At 37.4% G+C, this 27,828-nt stretch overlaps 2 protein-coding genes across 2 annotated transcripts in view; one reads left to right on the top strand and one right to left on the bottom strand.

The window, feature by feature from the left end:
- LOC139152629 (neurogenic locus notch homolog protein 1-like) overlaps positions 1 to 1,988 on the bottom strand; it is a 53,412-nt gene extending 51,424 nt beyond the window's left edge. The window contains exons 1-2 of the mRNA XM_070725877.1: positions 1,745 to 1,988; positions 471 to 549 (exon numbers count right to left, since the gene is read on the bottom strand). Of these exons, the coding sequence (XP_070581978.1) occupies positions 471 to 549; positions 1,745 to 1,811 (146 nt within the window). The 5' untranslated portion in view covers positions 1,812 to 1,988. The remainder of the gene's footprint in view (positions 1 to 470; positions 550 to 1,744) is intronic.
- A 2,631-nt stretch (positions 1,989 to 4,619) lies between these two features.
- The window catches only part of LOC139152628 (U3 small nucleolar ribonucleoprotein protein IMP3-like), a 50,540-nt gene continuing 27,331 nt past the window's right edge, over positions 4,620 to 27,828 (top strand). Inside the window, exons 1-2 of the mRNA XM_070725876.1 lie at positions 4,620 to 4,780; positions 6,289 to 6,396. Coding sequence (XP_070581977.1) covers positions 4,644 to 4,780; positions 6,289 to 6,396 — 245 coding nt within the window. The 5' untranslated portion in view covers positions 4,620 to 4,643. The remainder of the gene's footprint in view (positions 4,781 to 6,288; positions 6,397 to 27,828) is intronic.

Genomic DNA, 27,828 nt, shown 5'->3' with positions numbered 1-27,828 from the left:
AATGTTGAGAAACTCTATTATATTATCTTTGAAAGATACCATGAATCAAACGTCAAGTCCTTCCGACTGTGTAGTCTATGCAGAATTTGACGTAACAGAAAGTGGACTGATTCATGTCGGATTGGAGCAACACAGACCACATGCTATATTTATTGTGGAGTACTTGACCAACTTTCAATGCAGGGATTTCTCCTCTGAACAAAGCGGACACATGAAAGTTCTAAGAATGCACAACTCGCTCACTCCCATGAAAATAAGTAGACAGATGGTTGCCATTACTCATTACATGTGATGTCACTCAACTACATACATAAGGGTGATTGTGTTCTTTTAATTTTTCAAAATTGGCCAATCACGGTTATGGTCTGTGATGTTATTTTTCTATCAACAATAGACGCGATTCCACTTCACATCAATGTCTGTCGTTAATTTCGGCGACTGGAGTCGGTAAAATAATATAAATCACATACTTGCACGTTATAACCCCTCCTCCAATATCCTCACAGGTACCTTCATTTAAACACGGGTTGTAACTGGAACATGACTGGGCTGTAAAGACAAACACAACAGATGATAAAGAATTGTACATCAAACGCCATTTAAAATTTAAATAAATTTTCCCATTGTAAGAGCATATCACTTAGCATTTCATAGCGAAGCGTAACAGGTGACGCCAAACGGCGCTTAAATTTGCAAAGATCTCGGCTCACAGTTCCGGATATTAGGACTACGCAGTTAAGACAACGAAACTTTCCTCTGGACGAACGAAACCAGGGCCGCTCCTTTGCGAAATATTTAAAATCCGCGATTTCGGCATGAATCACAACAATAAAGGGTCTACCCGCCTTTGTGTATATTACTCAAGCACCCAGTAAGTGTTATCAAAAACACCGGATTCGAATTTTACACAACATCTAAAGGCCCCCGGCAAAATTTCCTACCAACAAACTTTGAAGTGAAAAACGTGGGAAAGTTCAGTGAGTCGTATCATACTCGGAAAAATGTTATATGGCCAGTACTTTTACGTATCGTTAAATCCCAGGGTTTCTTGATTCACGCACGCACATACACACATATATACGTACACACTCTCGGAACTGTCCGGGAGGCGAAGGCGAAGAAGCCAAAAATACAGGCCGAGTTTGACATTATAAAGTACAGCACGTAAAACAGACCCACATACTGCATTTGTGCAATCATTGCGGGCAGTATGCAACATTTTGTTAAAATGTGATTGTTGTTATGAAAGGTGGAAAGTTTGCGGTGGACATGGTGAGGCCCGGGTCGGTGTAACTGTGCCCCTGTCGCCGAAACGGGAAACCCTACGATCTAAACATTAAAACTCGTACATCTCTTCGACAGCGTTGTACCTGGATTAAAGTTTGCGACAGTGCCCTGACTAGAAGACAGATGTGAGGTATCGATCTGTAACAGTGCGAAAACACGTTTCATTTCATAACTTGAAAGCGATCAATGCTGGCGAAAGGTTGCATCAAAGACCAAATGAATACACACACGTCCAGTTCCACTGCCAATGGGGTCACCTTATAAACACAGGACAGACAGCGCTCTGTAACAAAACAACCCCTGTTCGTGGGTCTGAACTTAAAATATACCTTACAAGTTACACATATATGACTTCATCAGATGCGATCCAAGCTGTATAAGAAGTGACATACACTCAAACGGATGCTATAAAGTGGTTACAACTGAAAATAAAGATGGATAAGATGCACGTACGAACCTAGCGAATTTGTTGGCCCTGCTATAAAAACCAACAGAAGTAAATTTTGCCACCATCGGCGCCACATTCCGGTGCAGAAAACTAACTTGCAACCGTAGAGTTCATGAGTTAAAGTTCCCGCAGGTATAATCCTGATTAGAGTATGTCAATTTGATGAAAAATCCCGGCAAAGATGGACTTCGATGGCCGACACCACACTCGGTCCACACACTCCTACTTGCAAATTTCAGTCTTTTTGTTGTATGAAACTTTGGTCGTGTGGCCCAGAACAAAGATCGTCAGTCTCTCTTTGTATCCCTCCGCGGAGAAGTTTTGGTCAAGAATTTTCACCGAAAATCAATAAAGGTATTGTCTTCATTCCTTTCATAGCCAGAACGGAAGATAATACTTTAAGAGGGAACTTGCGAGCACTACCGGTGGAGATGAATCGCTGGGATCGAAGTTTAAACCCACAATGGCCGGACTACTTGCTGGTCAATTAGAGATCGGGATCAGCGATAGAAAATCGGAACTTTTCACTCGACTTGAGGTAATTTGCATTCGACATCAATCACTAGACTTTCCGAAGCCCGCCCACAAAACCAATCAAACAAGCCTTTACATAGCCTCGCCTGACGAATATCCAATCAGACGTGCTTTCACAAAGCTTGTGTAGATTTGAAAGACTAACAACGCAAGTTTTACAGATCGACCAGCCAGAAGGCAGTAACACGTGGAGAAAGCGTTTTAGGCACACTATCACGGAAAAGTGCTTGGAAGTCAGTCACGGTCGGCAGACAAAACGCACGAGTCAGAAAATTGCGGGAAAACCGCAGCTGCGCGGAGAGTATGAGGAACAGCCGAACGAAGCCTTTCTTTGCACCGCCGTATTTTCCCACGCTTCAAGCTGACAACGTGAGCGCCAGCTCGACACTCCCGGACACAGCTTGATCCAATGAAAAACTTTATTAAATACACGTTAGTGCTTGCGTTTTACACAGCTTTTTGAGGCAATCATTCTCTGAAAAATGTGACAAAATTCGACAATTTGTAAAAGTTGTTTTTTTTTATTTTACGCAATACTTTAATTGTTGGTATTTTTATAGCAAACAAAAAACAAACATTGTACGTAACGCTAACAATGGTCTCGTGTACGGACAGGTTACATCACTACATTCATAATAAAAAAAGATGCTAGATGTGTCGAGTGAAGTCTCAAACTTACACTGTCAGTCTGTGAATTACTGTTGTTTACAATGTAAAAGCTTACCTGGCTCAGAATTTTTCCTCGTGACGACCAAAAGGTCAGGTGTTTACTCGTGATCACGACGCAGAGACTGGCGTGTGGCAATATCGTGTATAATAATAGGAACTGTTTATGAAAATGAAAACACGTATATTGAACACGTTGAAGCCGATGGATGAAATTATATTCATGCTCTCTAACTTAATCGACCATTACAGCATGGCATTATGGCAGGGATGGTCAAATAATGGGGAAACACATAGAGCGAAAAAGTTATATATGAAAAAAAGGTCCTTTCTTCTAGTTTTTGCAAAAAAAAATCTCTAAGGAGCTGTAGGGCTGGAAACTGAACAAAAGAGTGGAATCCTTGGTAAAAAGTATGGAAACTCTGCAATGCTCATTTCAGAAAGCGTAGGACCAAGCCCAATTCTTGAGACCTGTTCCATACCAACATGGATTTCGACAATTTTCCAATGTCTACATAGTTTTTATTTGTCCAGAACCTCTCCGTTGTTTTGGTACGGTAATCAAAATTTATACCAAGGACAAGTTCTATCCAATTTTTCATGGGTTTGGGAATATGCGTTAATATCTCGTTAAGTGCGAGCGCGGGCGGTAGGGAAACAAATGTGCGCTGCCATCTATTGGCTTTTCGCATGATATCTGAAATATGAGTTGGTACAACACCGCTAGTTGAGTCGCTTTTAAAGGGACATTAGCTGTAACTTTTGATTATATTTTCACTACTCTGCTTCTATATATCTACTACAGAAGTTTACTATAATCCGATCATCATGACCAACGCCCGGTGTCTTTCTTGCCAACACAGCCTGTATATGTGAAATAACCATTGTTATTATTGATAAATGTATTCTAGTCCGGACCTGAATACAAAATTTGAACAGATTATACCCAGATAGGGTTTATTTATGAGCTAAATATTAGAATTTCTCCATGGCTCAGCGATTCAAACCAGAAACTGCAGATGACACACAGAACAAACAAAATTTAAAAAATGACCAAAATTACAGCTAATGGATCTTTAACTGAAAACTAAAACAACCGCTTTTATAGGCTTAATGCGTATTACTTGATCACCGCAAAAAAAACCCCAAAAAACAAAAAAAAACTTCTGTACGACACCCTCTTCAAAATTGCGACATTCCGATCGAAGAGGCTACATAATTCGGAAAGTAGACGTACTTTCCCGCTAGTATCTACTGAAAAACGCTTCATTGATATCCATATATGTTTTAGAGTGTAGATGGTCTGATTGTAATTATAATATCTAACTTTTAAACAAAATTAGTATATGAAAATTGCGTGCCTGCGTTCGATCAGTGGCTGTCATTGTACATGATAAATTTTCTGTCATTGGTGAGTTTTCATCATTGATATTGTTTCCCATGCCGATTTTGGTAATAAATTACATTTAACATGTTTTGTTTTATAATTGCCCAATTTAGTCACTTTAAATTTAATTAACCTCAAAATACTTTGATCGTTGGGGTTTTGTCGATCCACAGTCCCTCTACAGATAGTGGATAGAGGGACTGTGGTCGATCGTTCACTGAGCAGGTCTGCACGACGCGTCGGTATGGGCTTCGCGGACGCGCTGAACCGGAAACAGATAGGACGCTGTCACGAAATTTACATAATTTATTCGATTCCAAGATGGTGCGGAAGTTGAAGTACCACGAGCAAAAGCTGCTCAAAAAAGTCGACTTTATATCATGGGAAGTAGACAACAACCTACACGAAGTGCGGGTCATGAGAAAATACCGCATTCAGAAGAGGGAAGACTACACAAAGTTAGTCAACACACTATTGTGTTTCAACGTACTGTTGTGAGCGTGTTTTGTGCGTGATGTTTAGGAGGCTTGTGTACACGATACCGGCAAATTGCATATGGGCGCTGCCATTTTGAAATAACGTATGTACAAAACCATGGCTGCCTGAAGATCACGAGTCGAGAGACAGCTGCAGTCAAACATCCTGTTCTGACATTCAGTTTTACTTTGCTGTGTGCGTCTGTATTGCCTAGAACTACATGTCTAGTCACACGGTCGTCAACACTAAATATCACAGTGTGCAGCGAGTAAACCGTTGGGGGCGACCAAACCCACAAATAACTAGTGTATCAACTAGTACATGTATGTAAACACTGCATATTCACCGTTAAGCATATAAAGAAATTCATTTGTTTTTGATTGGAGGAAGGTAACTCTTCAGCCCTATGCAATGCCACTGAAATATCATCTGTCTTCATGGATGAATGATTTTTATTAGCTCATATTTGGTTTTATATATAAATACCAAAAAGAGCTTATATGATGAGTCTGAGTGGCGTCTATGTCTGTATTATTTGTGGGTGTGTGCGGATGTATGTCCGTCACACACAAAGGCTCCCATACCACCAAAGCTACCGTCTCAGTATTTGGTGTACAGGTAGATGTAGGGGTTGAGATGTGAAGTTGTTCAAATGAACACATCAGTGTCAAAAATGTGCAAATGAGGTAAGAAAAGCGAAATTCTGAAACAGGCTTGAAACAGGCTTACTCCACTGACTTGAGTCATTTCCTGTCATTGTTTATGAACTGTTACATATTAACAGACCTGCTCAAACCATAGACAGTAGAGGGGAGGAAGACCATCTATGGTCAAACTAAGGGGGGCTAGCTGCCTTTCTGCTATGCATGTTGCTAAAGTTGACCTCCAGTACCTAAAGTTTCAGACCTTAATTACTTTTGTCATTCTTGTTTCTCTGGTTTAAATATTTCTTGTTGTTTTTCTGGTTGTACTGTGCAGAAATCATTGTCATAACATCAACATAGAATTTTCCTGCACTGAACAGATAGAAACAACATTTATTGTTGATCTTTGGTACCCATGCTGGTATGTACCAATTCTGATCAAATTTGAGCGACACCGTATAATTGCGGTATTTTTGTATTTATAAGATAAAAGAACAGAGTTTGTGGTCTTATAGCTAAATTGTCAATTGCGGGAGGTAAAAGATGCACATGTGACTCATTCTAATTTCTATAATGAATTTTTATTATCAATATTTTTTGATCTGGCACAGTCATTGGCACCTTTTCTCATACCAATCCTTATCTTTGTTTACTTCACTTATGTACAGTTACGTAGACGTAACATTTCATGTTGATGGTGGAATAAATGTAACTGTAAAAAAATTAATCTTTTTATTGATGTTTTAGATTATTATTAATCATGATTATCCAAGGCATCGTATAGCCACCATAACCAAACTACAAAATAGTGAGTATTTTCCTCACACTTTGTGCATTTATTTCAGATATAACAAATTAAGTCGAAACATCAGAGAGATCATTGAAAAAGTGAAGCAGTTGGATCCCAAGGATCCAGCCAGAGCAGCGTACACTTCGCAACTTCTGGAAAAACTGTGAGTACTGAGTAGACGCAGCATGACTTGTAGAAGTATACATATGTGTAGAGCCATAGTTCCTCCATCCACAGTGTGTGGAAAGACCATGACTCTTATAGAATATAAAGCACTCAAAATTAACACCATTAGATATAGGGGAGCTATTTTTCATCAAAGTCAAGTTTTAGATAGAAATTGGGGCCTGATCATAGATATTTGTTTTCTGTTTGATGAAATCAATCTGTTCAATGATTTCTTTTCTGTAAAATATAGAGCCAGTAATGCTTACTTTTTGTTTTTTCGATATTTTTATTTTATATATCAATTCTAAGTTGTTACTATACTCCCAAAATAATGTTGAAATATCCACATAGCATCTTTGTGTATGTAATGCACTGTTATTATTTACATTTTAATTGTAGTCCAGACTGGAATTCTATTGTCAACAATAACAGTGCAATTTACACAAGTACAGGCTGAGTTGACAAGCTGAATACTGTACATGTCAACTTGCCTTTGGGAGTAGAACAAGAAATTACGGTTGACATTAAAAAACAAAAATAGTGAAAAAATCATCAAAAGTTAGCATTACTGACCCTTTAATTAAGTTACACAAAAGAATGTATACGATACTGTGAGCAATTTGCAATTACACTTTACCAGGGTAGTGCCATCATTAAATTTTCCTTTAGCAAAGTATTCAAATTTCAGTGTTTTTACTGAGGTCGAGGAAACTTAGATACAATACAATGTACACATTCATGGTAATATTGCTACCATTCTCTGTTAATTATGATTGTGTTTTTTCCATTTTGAGGAAATTGGGTGAAATATAAACTGCATAAGAATTTACTTTGAATTGCTTCCTTCACAAAAATGATGTTCAATAGTACAGAGGGAGATTAATAGGTGTACAGTGGTTCGGCATCGTTTACACATTTTTCCTAAGTTTGAAAAACACTGACTACATAAGAATTGCTATTTTGACACCCCCAAATAATGTCATTAGTGTAATATTACTGCTAATGTGATGAAGTCAGAAGAATCATGAAAGGATTGAAGTTCTGTGAATCAAAAAGATGTTAACATTAAAATGGGGTCAAAGGTTATCAGGTACTTGACATGGTTCACTCTCATATGAAAAGGTAATATTATTGGTTAAAATTCCTTTGAGAGAGAACCACTTTTTAGTCTGGGTATTTGGTATTCTGCTTTCTTTGTGAAACTTAAAAGTAAGATACATGCGTGAATGGTCCTTTCACAGTGGCACTTAATATGAGCATCAATGTCATGTGACATTACTTAAATGGTAAACTGACTGGTCCAGACACACGACAAAATATTGGTCGTGTCTTGACACATCGGAGCTCTTCATCTGTCATGTCTATTTTTGGAAGACTGAAAGTAATCTGGAAGCAGACAGCTTGCATCTGAAAAAGCCGTAAACATGAGACCTCCGTTGACATTATTGCTATAATGGAGGAATGAAGCTGATCTGTGAGCAGAAAGCTTGCATCCAAAATGGTCAATGCATACTCTAAACATATACGTAACATTTGGTCATCAAAGAAGAGTTCTTTCTAGTCATGGATTTTCAAAAATTTGATAGTGGCACACTTATTCCAAACTCGTTACCCTGGTTTTTCATTACTTTCAGTCATTGTATTTCCATCCTTACCCGATTGCACAAATTTTCACATAATTTTCTTTGGGTACGGGTGATACTCTATCTACGGCTGTAGTGCCAAACAATATTTTGAAAAGGTCATAATATTTATTTCCAAATGTATGTGTAGTGTTACTTGTTTGATTTTTGTTGATAATTGTGACATTATGGTTGACACAGAGGTGTGTGCCGACATGAAACAAATTCTTTTAATTCTTGTCACCTCACACAACATGATCATAAATTTACATCAGTCTCGATCAAAATTGTCGCTAGGGGTGAAATTTGTAAAGAGGGAGCACCTTTGTGCCAGTCCTTATACCACCAGGACTCATGACCAAATATCAGTAATGCTTTCCAATCCAGCATGTATATCAAAAGGATATAGAAGTCTGGTATTTCAGTATAATCTGTGACATTGTTTGAGATGGATGACCTTAGTTTCCTTGAATATAATCCAGTTTTACATGTAACATGTTTGAATAGTTGATAATAATAAGCAGATACCGGCACCCTGTATATTGTATATGTGGAATGCACCAATGGCTCATGGCACATAAAATGTAATGAAGAAGGTCCAGCTGTGTTCACAAAAAAAAGGTGAAGGGGGGGGGGGGGGGGGCTGCAGGAATTCAATATTCTGTAACTGAATTCATAGACACTAATCAGGGTCTATGCTTATAATTAATGGCCAGATGACATATAATAAAGTCACCTGTTTTGCAGAAGTGCCTGCAAGGGTTTCCAAATATAGCTTGTATGGAGTAAACCCTCGACTTGTTCAGCTTTTTGACCTCAGCCGTGTGCCTGACATGCATGGACAAGCTGATTATGGCAAGTTATTATAGGAATTCTGGTGGATGTAATGATAGGTAATACAAATAATAATTACGCTCATTTGCATTTCAAGACTCAACATTCCTGCACATTTTTGTGAGATTAAGATTGACAGTGAATGTAAAAGATTATTACTGTTCCACATATTTGTTTCATTTTATGTAAAATAGTATCAAATGTCAGACAATGATATTGACTTGTGAACATAACAATTGAGATGTCATGCAAAATATTTCTGTATAGGTGTAAAATTTCTAGCCCCTGATTGATCAAGTTGAATAAAGAAAGACATTGTTACCAGTAGTGTATCGTTTTATTTTAGATATTACACAGAAATCCTAGCTTGCGTATAGGTTCACCCACCCTATTGAAATCAAAAGAACTCTACCAAAGAATGGTGTTTAATGGGGTATATTCGTCAAGTGAACAAGACTTTCACATCAGTCTGCCATTTTTTGGTGTGACAAAAGTGGTATGGTTGGTTGCTTCCCGAAGTATGGCTAGCAAAGAGAAACTTTAAGCATGGTCAACAACACTGTTACTTACTGTCAAAAGAATCCCTATTCGATGAAGTTGATTTGTAGTTGTAAAACTTTACAGGGTCAAGATGGGTAATTGCAGGTAAAATGAATTTTTACAGATGAACTCAGTGTGTGGAAAGTGTGATTTTGGATCAAAATAATTGTTTAAACTTTCTAAATTGACAGTAAGTTAGTAAGATATTAAATGCCACATCAATATTCATGTTATGTCCATTCCGAGTGAAGGAACAATATCCGTAACCTCTACTGCTTTACCGCTCTTCAGATTCATCCCCCACAAGTTCCACTTGGTTGAACAAAATTTAACAATGCCTGAAATGTGCACGGTACGAGGTGTTTGGTCTGAAGTTGACATTCAGCTTGTACTTGTCAAAGCAAAGCTGAGCTGTCTCTGTTGGAAATGACCTGACCCCATCGATTTACACAGATTCCATAGACATGCATTGTATGTGGCCGCTCTCAGTTGTGGTGACTTTTGGCAGAGGCACGCCGTTAGGTACCTTTTGTTCCTGTTTGCAATGATTTCCCGACTAGGACCATTTCACAAACTATGGATAGAGTTGTTACTGTGAACATCATGGGAAGGCAAAAAAATTGATGATTTGACAAAATTACGAGTATCTACGGTTCTGTGAGCGAAAAAACAAACATTGTCACTTTGTCAGATTGAGTCTCCAATCTTCAGAAACATCTCTATACTAGTCTCCATGCAAAATACAGGCAAACATCAACACATACAGCACACTTTGATAAAATACTGAAAAGGATAACTATTAAACTATTACTCTCTTCAACCAAACGTTTTACAGTACCGTTTTGAAACTTCCCATAACATTCTGTTTTTGGATGAATTATTTATCAGTCCAGTATATTTTCTTTTTAAACTTCATGTGTCAGCACAACTGCATGAATGTGACAGTAATTATGCTTGATGGAGCTCATGTTTTAAGGCACTATAGAATGGTTTAGATAGGATTTTTTAATTGATTGTTTCAAGTGAGAGGTAGGCCCCATAATTGTTGAAGTGTAGGCCATTGTTGAAGTTTCTTATCAACAGAAGTTGTCTCAGAGATAATTCCTCAATGAATTCATCCACCATAATTTACAAGTAGGAGCATGTACCGTACATCAAGTTCAACATTCAAAAGTAGATGGAAGAATTGTAAAGAGTAAAACTTCTCTTGTAATGAGTATCATTATTTAAAATGTGTTATATACATACAAGAAGTACATTTTAACAATAACACAGTCATTACATGTCTTGTATGAACTGTGTCACTGTGAAGTTGTGGATAGTTTGAATAATGCATGGTAATGAGACAGACAAATAACATCTGTAGTGTGAGCAATATAGAATGATTATAAAATCAGTATATCATGTTTGAATAAGAAGGGGTTCATTAGTTGTTTTACCTGCAGTGTGATCAGACACCACTACCCCCAACAACAATGACAATAACATCAATGACAACAACAACAACAATAACAACAAACTAGAAGCCTGCATTGAATAAAGGTAAAGGATGTCTTGTGAATTTGTGAATGTGTTTCTGAAAGCTGTGTACATATATATATATATATATATATATATATATATATATGTATATATATATATATATATATATATATATAATATATATATATATATATATAATATATATATATATATATATATATATATATATATATATATATATATGTAACTAATCCTCAGGGCACTGTGTATGTATAGAAATGGTAATGTTGTATGAAGGCTGTAGTAACAAATAGCTTATCACAAATAATGCAATTAATAATACACATAGGTTTTCAAACCATGTTTGAAAGTCTGTTTGCTTTACTCTGCAACTCTGCTCTAGGTAGTGTAATAACACACAGCAATTGTATACAAAAATTATGTTCATGATCTCATATCTCGCCATTGCCATATTAGCTGTAGCCATGAAGGAGATCTGTTTACAACAGCCCCTGTTTTTTCATTTCACTTTGAAGTCCCTCTTACAAGGCTTTGTTAAACACTTTGGAAGTGGCACTATTGGAAAGAAAATCCTCTTTTTTTGCAAGAAAGTCTCATCTCTGTAATGTATAGAATCTTGAACTCTTTTTTGACAAACTTCAGAAAGGGGAATCTTGCTTCAAATGCAATAAGCATGATCTTTCATCAACCTTATCCTCATTTAATGAATTTAATTAACTTTACCACAGTTTTAATGATCTGTTGGTCTAATCCAATAAGTTTACCAGTCTAACAGAACAATCAAAAGCTTATGCCATCACGTCAAGGGTTCGACAAGACTACCAATATAAGGCCAAGTTAATAAACCCAGGAGTAGTTTTGACTTGATTCAAAAGCACCATTCAACAATATCAATTTGTGTATTACTTGGATCAATGTGGGCTGGAAACTTGAGATGGTATTGGTTTTGGATAATTGAATCGGTTTTCATTGTTTTCATTATTGTTTTCAGTGTAGGTGTTCTATAAATAGGAGCAACCCAGATGCCAGGGTTCCACAATTCTGAATGACTTTCTAATTTGTGGATATCAGACTTTGTCTTTCATTGTGTGAGTCTTTCACAGAGACTGCAATGACAGGGCAAACCATGGCAACATCCATTGTACACTGCCAGCATCCCATAATATATCACATTATACTGTCTGCCAAAACTTGTATGTCTGTTGCTTACGGTAGTTGACCATACCTCAGCGGTTCAAAACTGCATTGAAAATCCTTTGCAGAAGTGTTGAGGGAGTGGGGGAGGTGTATCGAATGAGAAATAATCAGTCATGATAGACACTTGAATATTTTGACTCAGTGTTTGTTAGTAAATAGTCATTCTGCTTCTTGTAATGAGCAGGTGTCAAGCCTTAACGGAACTCACACCAGACTGTATAACGGAACTCACACCAGACTGTATGACACACGTGTGGCTCTCAAGATTTCTAAACAGCCTTGGTGTATGCATGCATTTGCAGCATGTTGCTGCGTCACTCTACCAATTGTACATGTCATTGTTTGCGACATCAAAAGACTCCTCCAGTTCTTGCCGCGTGAGTGTCTGGTGCTTGTCACATGACCTACACTCATTTTAAAGCTAGTTTTCTCCACTTTACAGTTGCTTTCTGGTCTTGTCATAGCAAACGGAAATCATTATGCATGTTTGGTTGATTTTGCCCATTGTTTCTCTGCTTCACACACGTTTCCTTTCAAGTGAACTAACTTTTATTGAATTTTAGCCCGGCAAGTGGTACATCTTGGGTTTCATTATGAAAAGACTACTGTGCCCGGTAAGTCATCACCCTGTGGTGACTATTCCCCCGGACCATTCTTCTACTACTGGAGTCAAGGTGACTTAGCGAGTGTCAATGACAGGATTTACCATGGCAGTGTTTTTATTCTCTCTCATCTTTCAGTTTTAGGGGTGGATGATTTAATATCCGTGGGGGTGGGGTCTGGAAGATTTTTGAAAAAAAATAATTCCCAGTAAATGTCAATGAAAAAAATGTCAGCCAGAGAAGGCTCAACAAAAAAATAAGGTGGGTGAGGGGAACAAAAATAATGTACAATGGGTCAGGTAAAACAAATAATGCTGCCTCATCAATCTTCCAGGACCCCCCCCCCCCTCAGGATATCAAATGGTCCACCCCTTACAGCACACAGTTGTGAACTCATCTTTGCTTCTATTCTTATCACTGCATTGCCTCTGTGAGTCTCACATTTCTTGATAGAGACATGTCAGTGAGGATTTGTTCTTACAGCACATGATGATTGACATGTCATTGAACTAAGTGTGCCAAAACTGGTGAGCTTATGGCATTTCATGATATGTGATAGTTATTTTGTTTTTGGAGTTCAACCTGAGGAGTTCTGCATTGAGGATACTAAAATACATCAACTGTGTGTGTCACATGTTAAGTCCTCATCTTGTAAGTTGGCCTGAATACAATCCCTTGGAGAGTGTACAGTAATGTTTAAAAAGGGAAGATATGTGACACGCTTTTACCCTCTGGACTGCAGAGCCCATACAGTATGACGTGTATAATTAAATAAAGGATCTACGTTGATAGCTATATACCTCTTGTGTTTACTGCCCAAGTTTGAAATTTGTAAATCAGGATTTAGTCCGAATATCGGCTCAGAAATCTTTTCTGCAGCTGTTGCATAATGTGCGTACGTAAGAGTAGTGGACTATGCATCAGCACGTTTTGGATCAAAAATGCAACTGAGTCACTATGTGTCAAACTCGGACACATGATATCAAAAGTTTTTATCTGTCAGTCAGTGTTGGTTATATGACTGAGTGTACTGAAATACATTGAATTTCATTGGTTTTTTTCAGACCGAGAGTGCAAATCCGTGTTATGTCTTGCCCTTTTTACTGCGCATATCACATCGGACACTCCATGCGCCTGTGGGCCTCAGGAGACCCTAATCTGCCCTGAAAACCAAGAGAGCAATGAACGGTGTTCTATAGTTTGCGTGAACTCATTTTTGCTTTGTAATCCTCATGGATGTTAACACATGTACTGCCAGTAACTTCATAGCATGTCGGTAAACAAGTAAGTTTCCCCAGAGAATCCGATGTTTGTCTGTCACTCTGGATTATAGTGGATTTGTAGAAATTTTTCAGAATTTGTTTTGTTTGCCTAAAACATAGACGGTAGAGAAAATTTCCCTTCTGTCTATGCCTAAAACAGTGGAGGTTTTGGGATATTAAAAGTTTTGTCTATCTACATCTCGTCGTATGTGGTTTTAAATAATTGTTTTCATCAATCACTTGTTGCAAATGAAGAGTTTTTTGCCATTTTGCAAATAATGTCAGAATTCAATAACACTCATATGGCACTCTGTTGCACTGGAATTAAACAAATGTGTATTCACTGTAAACTGGTAGAATTGACGGAGTTAACCCCGTACCTGCCAAGTTCACCATCAGTTCAAGTTAGTTTAAACTAATAAAGCAAAACATGTTCCATACAATGTATGGTGCATTTTTAACAAAGACTTGAAGATTTGAAGGTCCCTGAAGACACAAATACTGTAAACATGATTTTTTACAGACTAAAGCTGATAACATACCAAGCCAAATGGGTGAAAATAGATACGATTTTGGCTCAATAATACCACTTTTTACTGACTCAGCAGATGGGGAAACGATACTGTCTGGCAGGTAAAAGGTTAACATTGATCAGGTTTATGCAATGTACATTTTGACTCTCAGTATTGGTTTTATATAGAAAGCACACTGGTAATAGAATAGCATATGTCCGATTTTGTGTTCCCCTTTGCTCAAGCTGAAGTAAGCAACCAAAATAAGTGATAAATTATTGTGTACTGAATCATCAAAAAATAGATTTTCTGCAAAATCCAGAAGCATATATGAGTGGATGATTTATTCGGCAGTGTGCCCTCTAACAAAACAGATTTCAGGAAACTTTTGAGTTGATTGAAAAGTTTATGAATTTTTCTTGAGTCATAATGTATAATTTCCTATTCAACTGAAAATTTTCTTGCGTCACAGAGAATACCCCAGTATTCCTTAGTCATGGCGCGCGAAATAGCTAAGACGGCACATTGTTACCAGGTGTTCGTATCTTTTTGTTATGTTTGGTGTAGAACTAACCAACATAGGTTGAGTTTTAACAAGTGATTTACTCTCATAAAAACCTTGGCCAAGAATTTCAGACGGTAAAAACCAGTTACGAGTAAGGTAACACATCTGTAGCAAGTTCTTATGGGAAAACTGGAAGGATGCAGGGTCATTTGGAGTTATCACTGCCACGTGTAAAGTTGCACTTCATGTGACAATGATGAATTGCATCAGTGGATTTTAAGACATTGTCAGTTTTTTCCGCGTTTTCATCTGTATGAAGTTTCTTCTCATGAACAACCATGAACTCGTATGATGTTGGTACATGATATGATGACTGCCAACATTAACTTTGATTTACTGCAGGCCGAGGTCGTCAGGTTGTTAGAGTAGCTGTAAGTTAGCTATTTAGCAGGGATCTTCACATTGTTAGAGTAGCTTTATACTATAGCTACTCTTAGGAACACAAAAACCTATGCTAAATAGCTAGTCTAGCTATTTAGCAGAGATCTTCACATTGTTAGAGTAGCTTTATACTATAGCTACTCTAACAACACAAAAACCTATGCTAAATAGCTAGTCTAGCTATTTAACATAGGTCTTTGTGTTCTTAAGAGTAGCTATTAGGCAGTAAGGTGGCTATTTAGCAGAAGTTTCTGCATTGTTAAAAGCAGGCTATTTGATATTTCCAGCAGATACGATATCGGTACATGTTCCAGAGCTGTCTATATATTTTGTCTATGTGCAGTGCTGAAGACATATTTTATAAGTTTTTCCTGCAAAAATGATACACATTTACAAGAACAACGGTCAAAGACAGCGACATCAAGCTGGAAAACATCAACCTATTGAAAAACAAAATATTTTAGTCTGCAAGGTTGCTTATGGTCGCAAGACTGTTTAAAGTTAAACTGACGCAGAGTACACATACACACAGATTTTTTGTTGAGAAGGCCTTGACTTTTCTTCATCCAGAGGGAAAATTGAAATTTTTTGAATAAATTCGCTTATATCCCATTCCCCTTATAGACCAAGCACTGTAACTGTACATGTGGCAGGTTTTGGTGATATATAACTATTTCTGATGTTGCTTGGAACAAGAGGTTTACAAGTGGTCAGAGAACCTGTCTTTTTCTCTCATCCAATACAGTATGTTCAAATAAAGGTAACATTCTTTGGCAGAATGTATCTCTCTATTATGTTCTGAAGTGCCAATTGATACACAAATGATATACCGGTAATAAATTCCCATGCAGTAAATTAATGCCATTACTTTGTGTTATTGCAGCTATGAAAATAGAAATTTGCTAAATTGTGCATGGACTCTGGCAAAACTTGACTTCAAGGGGTCGATGAAGCTATAATGCAGTCACGATCATTGTATGAAATTTCATCTACGTATAACTGGTTCCATCCCAAGATTTATGCAAATTTCTGCTTGTCAAGTTATGGAATCCCCTTCTTTCTATAGACCAGTAAATTCAGGAGGTGGAGGAGAGGGTTAGGGGTTGCACTGTGATGTAAAGAGACAGAATGGAAAGCTGAGTTGTAACTACAATGCATTCACAATGGATTGTATCTACAGAATATAACAGTTCCAGTCAAGTAGATACAGCTAGGTTTGGTCACCTGCAAGGTAAAAACTAAGTTCCCGCCAAAACTGCAAAGTTAGTACTCTAGCAAGGTCAAACTCTGTCTCGTAACCTTGTCTGTTTTCTGTGAGCTGTCATTACTCGTACAAGAATTTCATGTTTATGCATGATTTGCCTTTTTGAGATTTTGAAATCAGTGTTGATTTCAAAGAATAATAAGGGATAAAAGAAACTATACAGAATCCATATCAGCATGTCTTCAATGATTTGTCTCGCTTGAAAGAAAAATGATCTGAGTCATTCATTTGACCACATATGTGATTTTGTTTCTGCTACAAATAGTAAAATGATTTTGAAGGATATTTTGAGAGCCAAGGAATGGCTGAAAGTGGGGGAAATGCCTGGTTGTAATAGCAGAGAAGATGCTTTGAAGTGTTTTTTGAGTATTGTTTGGTAAATTTCTGGACAAATCTACTTGTTGTGTTCAATGCTGTCAAAGAACACAGTCCTCATCCGATGAATCAGAAAAGAGTGGTAGCATACACTTGAGCTTGTTAGCTAGGATTGGCACCGACAAAAGACATAAGACAGTAGGAATACTGAGAGAATGGTAGACTTACAGCTCCCTGCAAAACTCCCGTCTGTTGGCTTTGTTGCAGTGGCCTTGGATACCATGACAAGTAAAGCCATGGAACTCCAAAAATGTTTCACAGCAGGTTACGCCTGTACACAAAATTTTGAACAGGTTTATTTAATGTTGGCAAAGAAGGAAAGAGGACAGACCAAATTCTGAGATGTAGGACATCTCCTGGAAGGATATTTTGAATATAGATTTCCAAAACAAAATAATTTTGCCTCCATCATGTTGGTAGACTCACATCTGTATTGTGGGTTGATTTAGCGGGCCGAAAATTCTCTCCTTCCCTGCCTTCTTCCACCCCCACCTTCCCCCACTCTCTCTGTCTGTCTGTCTGTCTCTCTATCTCTCTCTCTGTCTGTCTCTCTCTCTCTGTCTCTCTCATACAACAGAAAGTTAGTTTGTTACAAGTTGGATGTGTCGTCACTGGTGCAGTGGTCTGTGCAGGATCAAGTTAACAAGGAGCTAACCAGACTTTTTACATCCTCTTATTCACAGTTTCTTCCTATCATTTGAAGGTCCTTTAACTCTGCCTGGACAATTTGTAAAATTGATGGTATTGAAATCCATCCGTACATAGGTCTGTGGATATGATGTTCAAGTGCCTGTTACCCTTGATGTTGTTCTGCTTGCCACTGTTATTAAAATGACAAAGTTTTGTAACCGTTGAATCAGCTTTTTTTCCATGAAGTGGGGATGTCCTCACAAGGGCAAAGCTTCAATTCTTCCTGCTTGTTGTAATTCATGCATTACAAATTCCTATTGAACCCCCACTGTGTGTGTCTGAGTGCGAGTGTTTCCAGCTGAAAGGACCAACTGGAACGTGAAGACATCACTCGCAGCCTTTGATGTTACCCATGTTGCGGTAGAGAGGTTCTCTGTTGCTTAGCATGAATCCCTCCGATTATGTAATTATGTGCTTTTCCAGGTTTGTATAATGGAGGGCAGTGCTTGTTGGTCGCATGTCCACTTTTGATAAACAGATATAAATTATGAAATTTGCGCTTGCTTGCAATTGTCATTTGACCAAGCAAAAGTCTAGCAAGATCCAAAATATCAACACGTACAATTGCATTACTACTTAGTGATTCTCGCATTAGAGATGTCGTGCTCTCAACTCTACCATTTTTGTTAGCCCTGTGCTTCGACGTACTCCAAGAGCACAGATTTCCCTGGGACAATGAACAAAGCTGATGCCACAACCCTGAACTGCTCGTAAATTATTGCGACAACTCCACCACCATGCACACACTGACCTATTTTGAACGTATTATCTCCTCTTCTGTTTAAATGATCTCCCATATACCGTGAACCATATATTACAAGCCAGTATTTCTGACTGCATCTGAAAATACTAAATGTTAAATGTGCGATTAATTTTAAATAAGGGATGACAAATGTTTGGAGAAATGAGAGCTCAACAAATTGTATGATTCTTTGTTAATTTGCTTTGTGCCACAGCTTGTGTGGTGGTCACTTGGCATGAAAATGGAGACTTGAGATCATGTTGTTTCCATGGAAGCAGAACGTTGATTTAGTTGTTTGTAACAGTGTTTTTCTGTTGTCAATGGAAGAAAGATTTAGCTTGTTAATGATAAATTATGTTGTCAATTTAGAAAATGAAACATTTGCAAAATGCAAGTAATTTTTGTTTTATTCAAGATGTTAGCCACCTATTTAAACACAAGTGCATTTTATTTTCATAATATATCTTCATCCAATATCAACAAACAAATTATAACATGTTTGTATGTCATCACAGTAGCTTCCTCCCACTATCTATTTTTCAGAGATACAGAACCAACCACTGACCACATGTGCAGACTGCAGGTCGATCATAAGAATTGTTACGTGGAAAGTCTATGTAAAATTCTATAAGGTTTTCTCAGAAGATTTTCTCAAATTGTACACAGCAACTATCTCTGAGTTAACCACCATGATTAGGATGTTTGCCAAGCAGTCAAGTATTTCTTGGCAGTGTATGGTTGCCTATGGTAAATGGGATTCCTGACGGATTGTTTCTAATATAATAGTTGATAGTCAAAATGTATGTGACAAATACTCTGATACATGCATGACAAACTGAGGAATGAAACACACAGAACCAATCCCCAGTCTATATGGTTTTTCACGCATGTGTCTTTTGTGATGCACTATTAACCCTTTCACCACCATGGTTTGGCCCAAACCCACTGTTATCAATGGTGGTTGTGGACCTATTTACATGGAACTGGGGGTGAGCAGGGGTAGATGACAAAATTTGGGAAAGCCAAATGTTCATCTTAAAAATGTCTTGAAGATGTATCAGATAGCAGATTATTACATATACTTCACTTTGCCATAAAAGATTTGCAGCTACATAAAAGTTTGACAGGAGCTTTTGTTATGAGTTTAATACATGAAAACTCAGTACTGTATCATAGCGTACCCTTAGTTGGGACAAAGTATTCCACTTTTTACATGAGAATATTTTCCTGAAAAACCTGCAGGACCTTGTCCAATCCACGGTGGTTTACCCACTGTTATAACACTTGGATATTCCATGATTTTCAAATTATTGTATAGTCACTGTCCAACTGTTCAACTGAAAAGGGAAAACAAGGATTGCTGGAAATTTTCAAAGACCAATTCGCAAAACCTTGCATCGCTTAAGCAAGTGCAATTGATCAACATTTGCAGAAATGAAGTGAAATATGTACTGCAGTGTTTGCCTGTGAAAACTTCCAGAACATCGCCTTGAACCAGAGCACAGAGTGTGGTGGCTATAGTTTTCACATCTGAGCTCCAATTTTAGAAGTACCCCAGTCACTCAACAAAGACAAAGATACAATTGTTCAGGATGTGCTCACTTGTTTTACAGTCCTTGACATCACTTCTTCCTTATGCCACCAGAAATTGTCTTGTCCTCAGTTTAGGATGTTGGAATGATATATTGTTTCTTTAACCTGTTCACCCCCAATTCCCTGTGAACAGGTCCACAATCACCATTGATAACAATGGGTTTGGGCCAAACCATGCTGGTTAAAGGGTTAAATACCAAGTTATGTTCCAGAATAGCCCTGCCTTTACAACTTTGTTAACTTTTATTGCTAGTCTATTCATAGCTTATCCTATTTCACAAAACATTGATCATAAATGGTCACTTAGGTGAGGAATACTGATTTTGTGTTGTTTTTATCAGATGTGTATATATTATGTTGTATCCTGATAAACAATTGTCACAGCCTAAAATTGATGGCATTGTACAAATGAATAGAACTATTTAATCCTTGAATTGGAAGATATTTAGAGGTTGATTTTGTATTTGAGGGGGAAATCAAAATGATAGGAGAGGTCAGGAGAAGCATTAAACCACATTATCTTTGCCAACCACCAGTTTGGTTTTCCATCCGTGATTTCTATAAAAGTTTCAAGTTCCAGAAATCCCATACAATAGTTTGGTGGGTAGCTCAAATCTGGGTGGCTAGCAGCTGGTGATTCCCTACTGTACTGTGCTCCACTGAATGATTAGTGACACAGGTGTGTCATTCATTTTACCAACATTTAACAACTGGAACTTGGTTAGCGGATGAACATTTGATCAACTGACCTACTAAACATTGTTGCTAACTGTTCTTTCATCAGTGGTTGCACCGATTGTGGTCTTGGAATACAGTTATCCTTGCTGAGTTACAAAGATGGTCCCTAATTATATCAAGGGAGTATTAAACTAGTATCATTTACTTACCTTCTGTTCTAGGGTGTAATTTTCTTTTAGGACAGTTTTAAAAAATTACTTTTTCTGTTCAATCATGAAATTAGTTTTAGAACTGTAATCGTTACTAGCAGACATCATTCCAATTTGCAGTTACAAGCATTATTTTGCATTATTAGGTGGTTTTCCAAGTGTCTCTATAATTATACAATGTTGTACATTGGAAGATTTTGTGGATACACATGGGCCTATTTGTTACTTTTCTTTAATTTGGCCAGTCTCCAAGATCCTTGGCAAGAACATTGTTTAGATGGGTCAAGGGTTGACACCAAAACACTTTAGTACAGATATATTATGTTTATATTTATCTCAGAATACAAATGAGTTTTTCTAAAAACCTATAAGATTAGACTGACCCTGTCCATGCACTGTATCCATCTCCAGACTGTGTAATTGGTATCAGGCACGTGTTTCTATGTTATCATTTCTGCGCAACAGTTGTCAAAGCACCAAATAGTTATGTTGTGCAACAACTGTCGAGGCACTAGTAATAGTTTTGCACAACGTGATGTGTGTGCCGCTGTATACCTGTGTGAATATTAAACAGATAGCAGATGAGTTAGAAAAAACCCTACAAGTTCAAATGTAATTCAGCAACCATCCAAATACAAGATACCAGGTACATCTCTGCTTGATATTAAAAGTCGATTTTGTTCTTAATACATATTCAATAAAAACAGTTTAACAAACATCTCTATTCTGAAGTTTCTCTTAATTATTTACTTTTGAAAATCAAGTTTTCTTGGCAAGTTAACTGTATCGTTTGTCTCCCTGCCTCGGTGAGTATTTCCATGTATGTTCAAGTTTCCATCTTATCTGTGCTAGTGTTTGGATTCAGTCTTTTCCTTTCCTTGAAAAGTATTAAAAAGAATGCTGAAAATCTTTAACGATAGCAAATCTTTGTCGAGATACAATAGCAATTTATGCTTTATTATAAAAAGGTTATCTTTATTTCATATCACCCCGTCTGAACTAGTTTTTTTTTAAGCAGACTATACAAACATCAAACGCCTTGAAGAGACTATGTTACGCTGATTTGGCGCCAATCTTTAAATAGTTTATTGTAACACTACCACTTGTGCAGCCTCTGCCGTCATAAATCATCAAAGTCTGATCAATATCAATTCATCATCGTTGAAAAATGATATTTATTTTTATGACAGGGTTGTCATTTATCAAGAGTGATGGCATGATCAGTTGTTGACAATAGTCAAAGATTAAGTAAGATAAGCTTGGATAGCCCCGGATAGCCTTTCAGACACATTGGCATGATATTGCCCACGAACCACCACACTGGGAGATGTAGTATTTTCAAATGAGTACCTGGAGAGTAATGTTGACCTCATAGGCTATGTAAAATCAAAGTGAGCTTCACGGTGATAATTGCACACAGTTTATTATTGCCCAGAGTGCTTCATGTATGTAGAATGCGCCTTTGGGACAGATATTCAGACTCTCAAACTTTTACAATTCTTTTCTGATCTACCACTTGTTGGGTTTCATTTTAAAGCTCTTATTGAAAGAAAACTTTTTATCCGGCTTAATTTTTCGAAATTCGAAATTTGAAAATTTAATTTTTTCCTACAGAGTTAACAGCAGGAATGTGCGGCCATTTTGAATTTCAAATATCGGTAAATCTTGGGTTATTTATTTCTCTAGTATCGAAATTTGCACGGTGACCCCTGACTTTTCTTGATTTTGAAACAGAATGGTTGAACGATTTCTTGAGGAAAGTTTGAGCAAAAGTTTAAGTCTTTCACTTTCGAGGCGCATACTACCTTAAGGTATAGATGGTGGTATATGCCATCAGGATATATCAAAGCACAGCTACCATTCCACTTTGGAGTGACCGTGACCAAAGTGATTTTACTAGGGTCACAGTGGAATATCAAGTTCAACAATCATATGAAGAGATGGCACAAATTTTATGGTTGTTCCACGACCATTCACCGTCACATTCACACCTTAGCAAAATCACTGCTCCAATCATGTGTGGTGAATACACATACTGTCAATTTGATGTGTGAAAGATATTGTGGTTTTAGGGCAGTTATCAAGCACATTTTGGCATGTTGAATTGTGAAGAAAAAACAATTGTTTGCTGAATTAATCTAAACTTTGAGAAATTTGAAGTTTTATTAAATTTAAAATTGTAATACATGTTTTCAAGAACGAGGCTCAGTAGCAGGCTGTAGTTGATTTGTACACGGTCCCTCCACAAAACGGTCAAGAAGCGCCACTACTTTCTTTTGTTATAGTCCGGGTTTCGATTGGGCTGTCTGTTGATTTTACTGATGGGGATAATCCCTGATTATCATGCGCGTGGCGGAAGGTGTTAACAGTTACGTGCATAAAATTATCGTAAGCAGAAACTTAATTCTCCCAAAATGCATTCTGATTATTGTATGCGCATGCATCTAAAAGGTCAAAGTTTATTTACATCTGCGTCTTCTGAGAGAGATCACGTGGAGTGACGCAGCGTGAGTGACATTATGTACAAGTTCGGAGACGATTTCGTCAATTTTGACGACTCCCATGTTGATTGGAACTTCATTTTGGAATATGAAAATCTATGATAGAGAGTTGGGCGCCCCGGCATGGGAGGTTGTGTCATCAAAACATATCGACACTTGTAGGGTTTCTAGGTTCTATAAATTTGGCGGTCTGAGAATTCGAAAGGTCGTCAAATCGAAACATTGGGTTCGGCAGTATCATGTGTTTATAGGAAAGAACAGATTCCGTAATGAACATGATTGCCTACTTTTGAGAAGACTGAAAGATCGATAGGACGCTCTTGACACCTCTGAACGATCGATAAAGGAGAAAAAAAGGAGGAAAAAAACATTGCACTTTTACCATAACGCCAACTCTCAATGGGTCGACGCACGGCCGACGGGAGCACTTTGCAAAAACAAGGTCATCGTAAGAGTTCCTTGATTTTGTGGAGGGAGCGTGATTTGTAAGAACTAAAAGATATGTTTCTTAATAAAAGTTTTCTTGTGTGTCCATTTCAAATTGTAGATAGCAGAACAGTCATCAGTGACGGTCACAGTCATAATGATCCATGTATGATCTAATTGACAATATGGTGGCAGAAACTGAACAATAATATTTCAACACTTTCCAGAAATCAAACTTAATACCTTTACTTATTTGACTGACAAAAAAACAACCCTGATGCCAGGTCAAGGTATCGTAAAAAGCCAACTTGAAAGTAAATCAGCACTCTTTGCCAGGTTTTTATGATATCATGGTGCCATCACCATGATAATATAAAATAATCTTCAAAGAATTTATAGAATTTCATGTTCAGAAAAAGCACTGCAGAAAGTAGGACACATTGATATGAATCCATTAATGTTAACAAGTTCCAATGTGATATAGGTTAGCTGTGCAGAGTCCCTTACAAACTGAATGGTAGACTGCTTAGTGCCTCTTCCAGCCTTTTATCACATATAGCATGTACTGTTGTATGCAGACAATACCCTTGAAACAATTGCTATTCTCAGTGTATAGAGAAGGATCACAATTTCCAGATAAATCACCTCATAAAATGAGTTAGGTCTTTAAAATCATTGAATCTGTCCACTGGGCTGTTTACATAGCCTCAGGCCAGACCTTGTTTTCTCAATGGGCCAATAGTGTGCCAGTGTGTGAAATACGAGGGCTCCCTCCAAGATATGTGACATCAAGGCACCAGTATATTGTGTGACAAAATATCATAAAGCATTGATAGTCAGGTAGCTTGGCCGTGCTACACAAGTGTAAATAATCTTCATATTGTTTAGGTATACACAACATTAAAAAGTAATATTTAGATAGCGTATTGTTGAAGACATGGCAGCAAGCAATTTAGGTCCATAAAATGTGAAGCACTTAGACTTCACTCAAGAAAAAGACAAAATGTACCACTTTTTGAATAAAAGTTGAGCATTAAGCATTGCTTTATTCATGGCTATCTTAATAATAAACTGATCATGCTCAGTTACAACTTGAGTTTCCATGAGGATAGGATGACAAAGAATCATGGGTAATACCCCAAGTGGCAAGAGAATGATCTATTTAACACTGTAACCGAATAGCACGCTAAATCTCACTTGCCTGGATGGAAAATCCAATTCAGATTGAAATGAATTATTCATGTTGATTAAAAGTAACATATTGTGTAACGAGAGTTGAGTTGACATTGCAGGGTTACCATTCATGTTAAGAGGAACCATCGCCGTAAGTCTTCAGTACATGTTAAGTACTCTCCCGATAAAATGGGACATGGGAGGGTTACCTGATAGCTTCAGTCTGCACTGAGGCTGACATGCAAAAGTTCAAAAGCTTATGAATAAATTACACCCTTTACGACTCAGAAGGAAAAATTTACCAGGTTTTTGTGGTATGACAAACTGACAATTCAATACAAAAAACGTTGCATCATGCTCTCTCTTCAGGTCAAACCTTTCTTGTTCCAACTGGTAATACAGTCACTTTGTCTTGCATGACTGCTTGCTCCAAGTGACCTTTGACCTTACCCTGGGGTGATCTCAGTGTCTGGCCGCTTCAAAATTTGGGTCAGCTCTCCCTGACATTGTAAAGACTCATCTTACCATCTAGGGAGTAGCAGAACATGGCTGGATTGTTTTTATGTCCTCCTCTGTCCCAGAATGATTGATACATACACTCCCATAGCTCAGGATCATATATCTTAATGTCGGCCTTGATGAGACATTGGTGTTTATCTCCATGGCAACTGGTAGTTATGATTTCACTATAGTTCTCCTGGTTGCAACCAGGGTCAAGAGTTCAAAAAGGAAAGCATCCCAGTTGTACAGACTTTGTTGGTGCATTCTGAACAACATCGTTGATTTGAAAATTCATTTATACGGAAATTTTCTATGGGTGCAAGTTAAGATCCATAGTAGTTGTAATTGTTCTCTGCATCCACCTACAACACCACAGTGTCTATTTAGTCTTTTTACCAAACAGTATGTTTGTATTTTGTAATATCAATCAAACCCATTTGTTGAATGTAGCAACTGCAGGTCTAGCATGGTTTACATTTTGATGCGGACATAGCCCAAAGTACACACATTTTGTCAAAGTTCAAGGAATCTGTAAATACTTGTAAATGCAATGTTTACCATGGCATAGCACATAGGGCTTTGGTGTAGATTGTATGGCTGCATAGGGTCCCGGTGGGATTGTGATTATGTACCAAGGGTATTAACCTCTGTAAAACGACTGGGAAACCTAGATTCATTCATTCATTTACTCATAAATCAATTCATTAGGTTAATATATCCATCTATTTATTGAAATTCTACTGGTTTGACCAAAAGAAATCATTGCAGTTACTGTTTTGAAAGGATCAACTGTAAGCAAAGTATCTTAACTGTAACCTGGTTAACACAGGCAAATTTGGCCAAAATAGGACCCACGTAGCACCGGACCAAGGATTAAATTCACTCTCTGTTCAATATGATCGGGACGAAAAAATACGTTGGCAGAACTTTAGCCAGCAATGCCAGTAGTGTTGGTGAACAGATGTTGAGACAAATTCAAGACTGGAAGCTTTAACCATAAGACCAGTTTTTGTAAGAGACATATACAATAATTATTATTATTTTCATTTTTCACAAGAACGCATATCTCCCATTCTGATGAAATTCCACTGGCTACCAGTCATATATAGAATTCAATTCAGGATTTTACTCTTCACCTACAAGGCTCTGAATGGTTCTGCACCAGAATACCTGACTGCACTCATCGAATGTAGTAACCCTTCCTCATCTCTCCATTCGGAAGATGGATTATCTCTCAAAATTCCACCGATACATCCCAAGTCTTATTGTTATTGTTCATTTTCATATGCTGCTGCTATGTTGTGGAATGGGCTGCCTGGTCATATTCATTCTGCATCAAACAGGGAAGTTTTCAAATCCAGACTTAAGACCTACTTTTTTGAGATGGTGTACCTATGTGACACTATGTAAAGCGCCAGTTAACATTTTGATGGATACCAGGCGTTATATAAATTTCTGATTGTATCATATTATTATTATTATAAAAGATTTTTAAGTCATCAATATCCAAATAATGTCATACATGTATGTTGGAGAAATATCACAGATGCTCTCACAAACAGATTAGCTAACAATAGATCACATGCATACACATCATACAATTTATTGCTATTTATTGAGTCTTTATCCAAGACTGTAAGTTTATGTATTCAGGGCTTCAACATTACTGGTGTGATATGTTAGAGAAATATAATGGTACAGATTCCCTTAAAGTTAGTTACAATTAGTTCTATTAGTTACAAACACAGTTTACTCTACTATGTTTTAAGCCTAGAATCCTACATGTCCACTTGCCTCCGTACCTCCGTGGAGTCGGAGGTACAGAGGCAAGCGGACTTGTAGGATTCTAGGCTACAATTTTTTCCATACCCTAACAACAGTATTGCAACATTGTTTTTAAGGACATTAAAAAATTATGTGTTTCCATTAACAAAACGTCAGGAAATAAGGTTGGTCAGTCGGGAACGTTTTTTAATTATTTGTTTTTATTTCACTGTGACACATCAAAAAGCAACAAAATCATTTGTGACTTTTGGAAAGAAAACAAAAACTTTAGGGTTGGAGGGTTTTAAATAGGGTATGTTTGCTCAGGGATGGACCATTAGATCTTGGGAGGTTGGGCTGGTCACAACCAGATTGTGAATATTTTTTTACAATCGTAAATTTTTGAAATTTTTTTTTCCAAGTAAGTCATGATGTGCTACTTTTTTTCTAAGCAAACTGTCAGATTTATCTTTTTGAGCATTCTGATATTTTT

Source organism: Ptychodera flava, chromosome 16 (assembly GCF_041260155.1).
Source record: "Ptychodera flava strain L36383 chromosome 16, AS_Pfla_20210202, whole genome shotgun sequence".
Classification (NCBI taxonomy): domain Eukaryota; kingdom Metazoa; phylum Hemichordata; class Enteropneusta; family Ptychoderidae; genus Ptychodera; species Ptychodera flava.
This window is presented reverse-complemented; position numbering and strand designations above follow the sequence as displayed.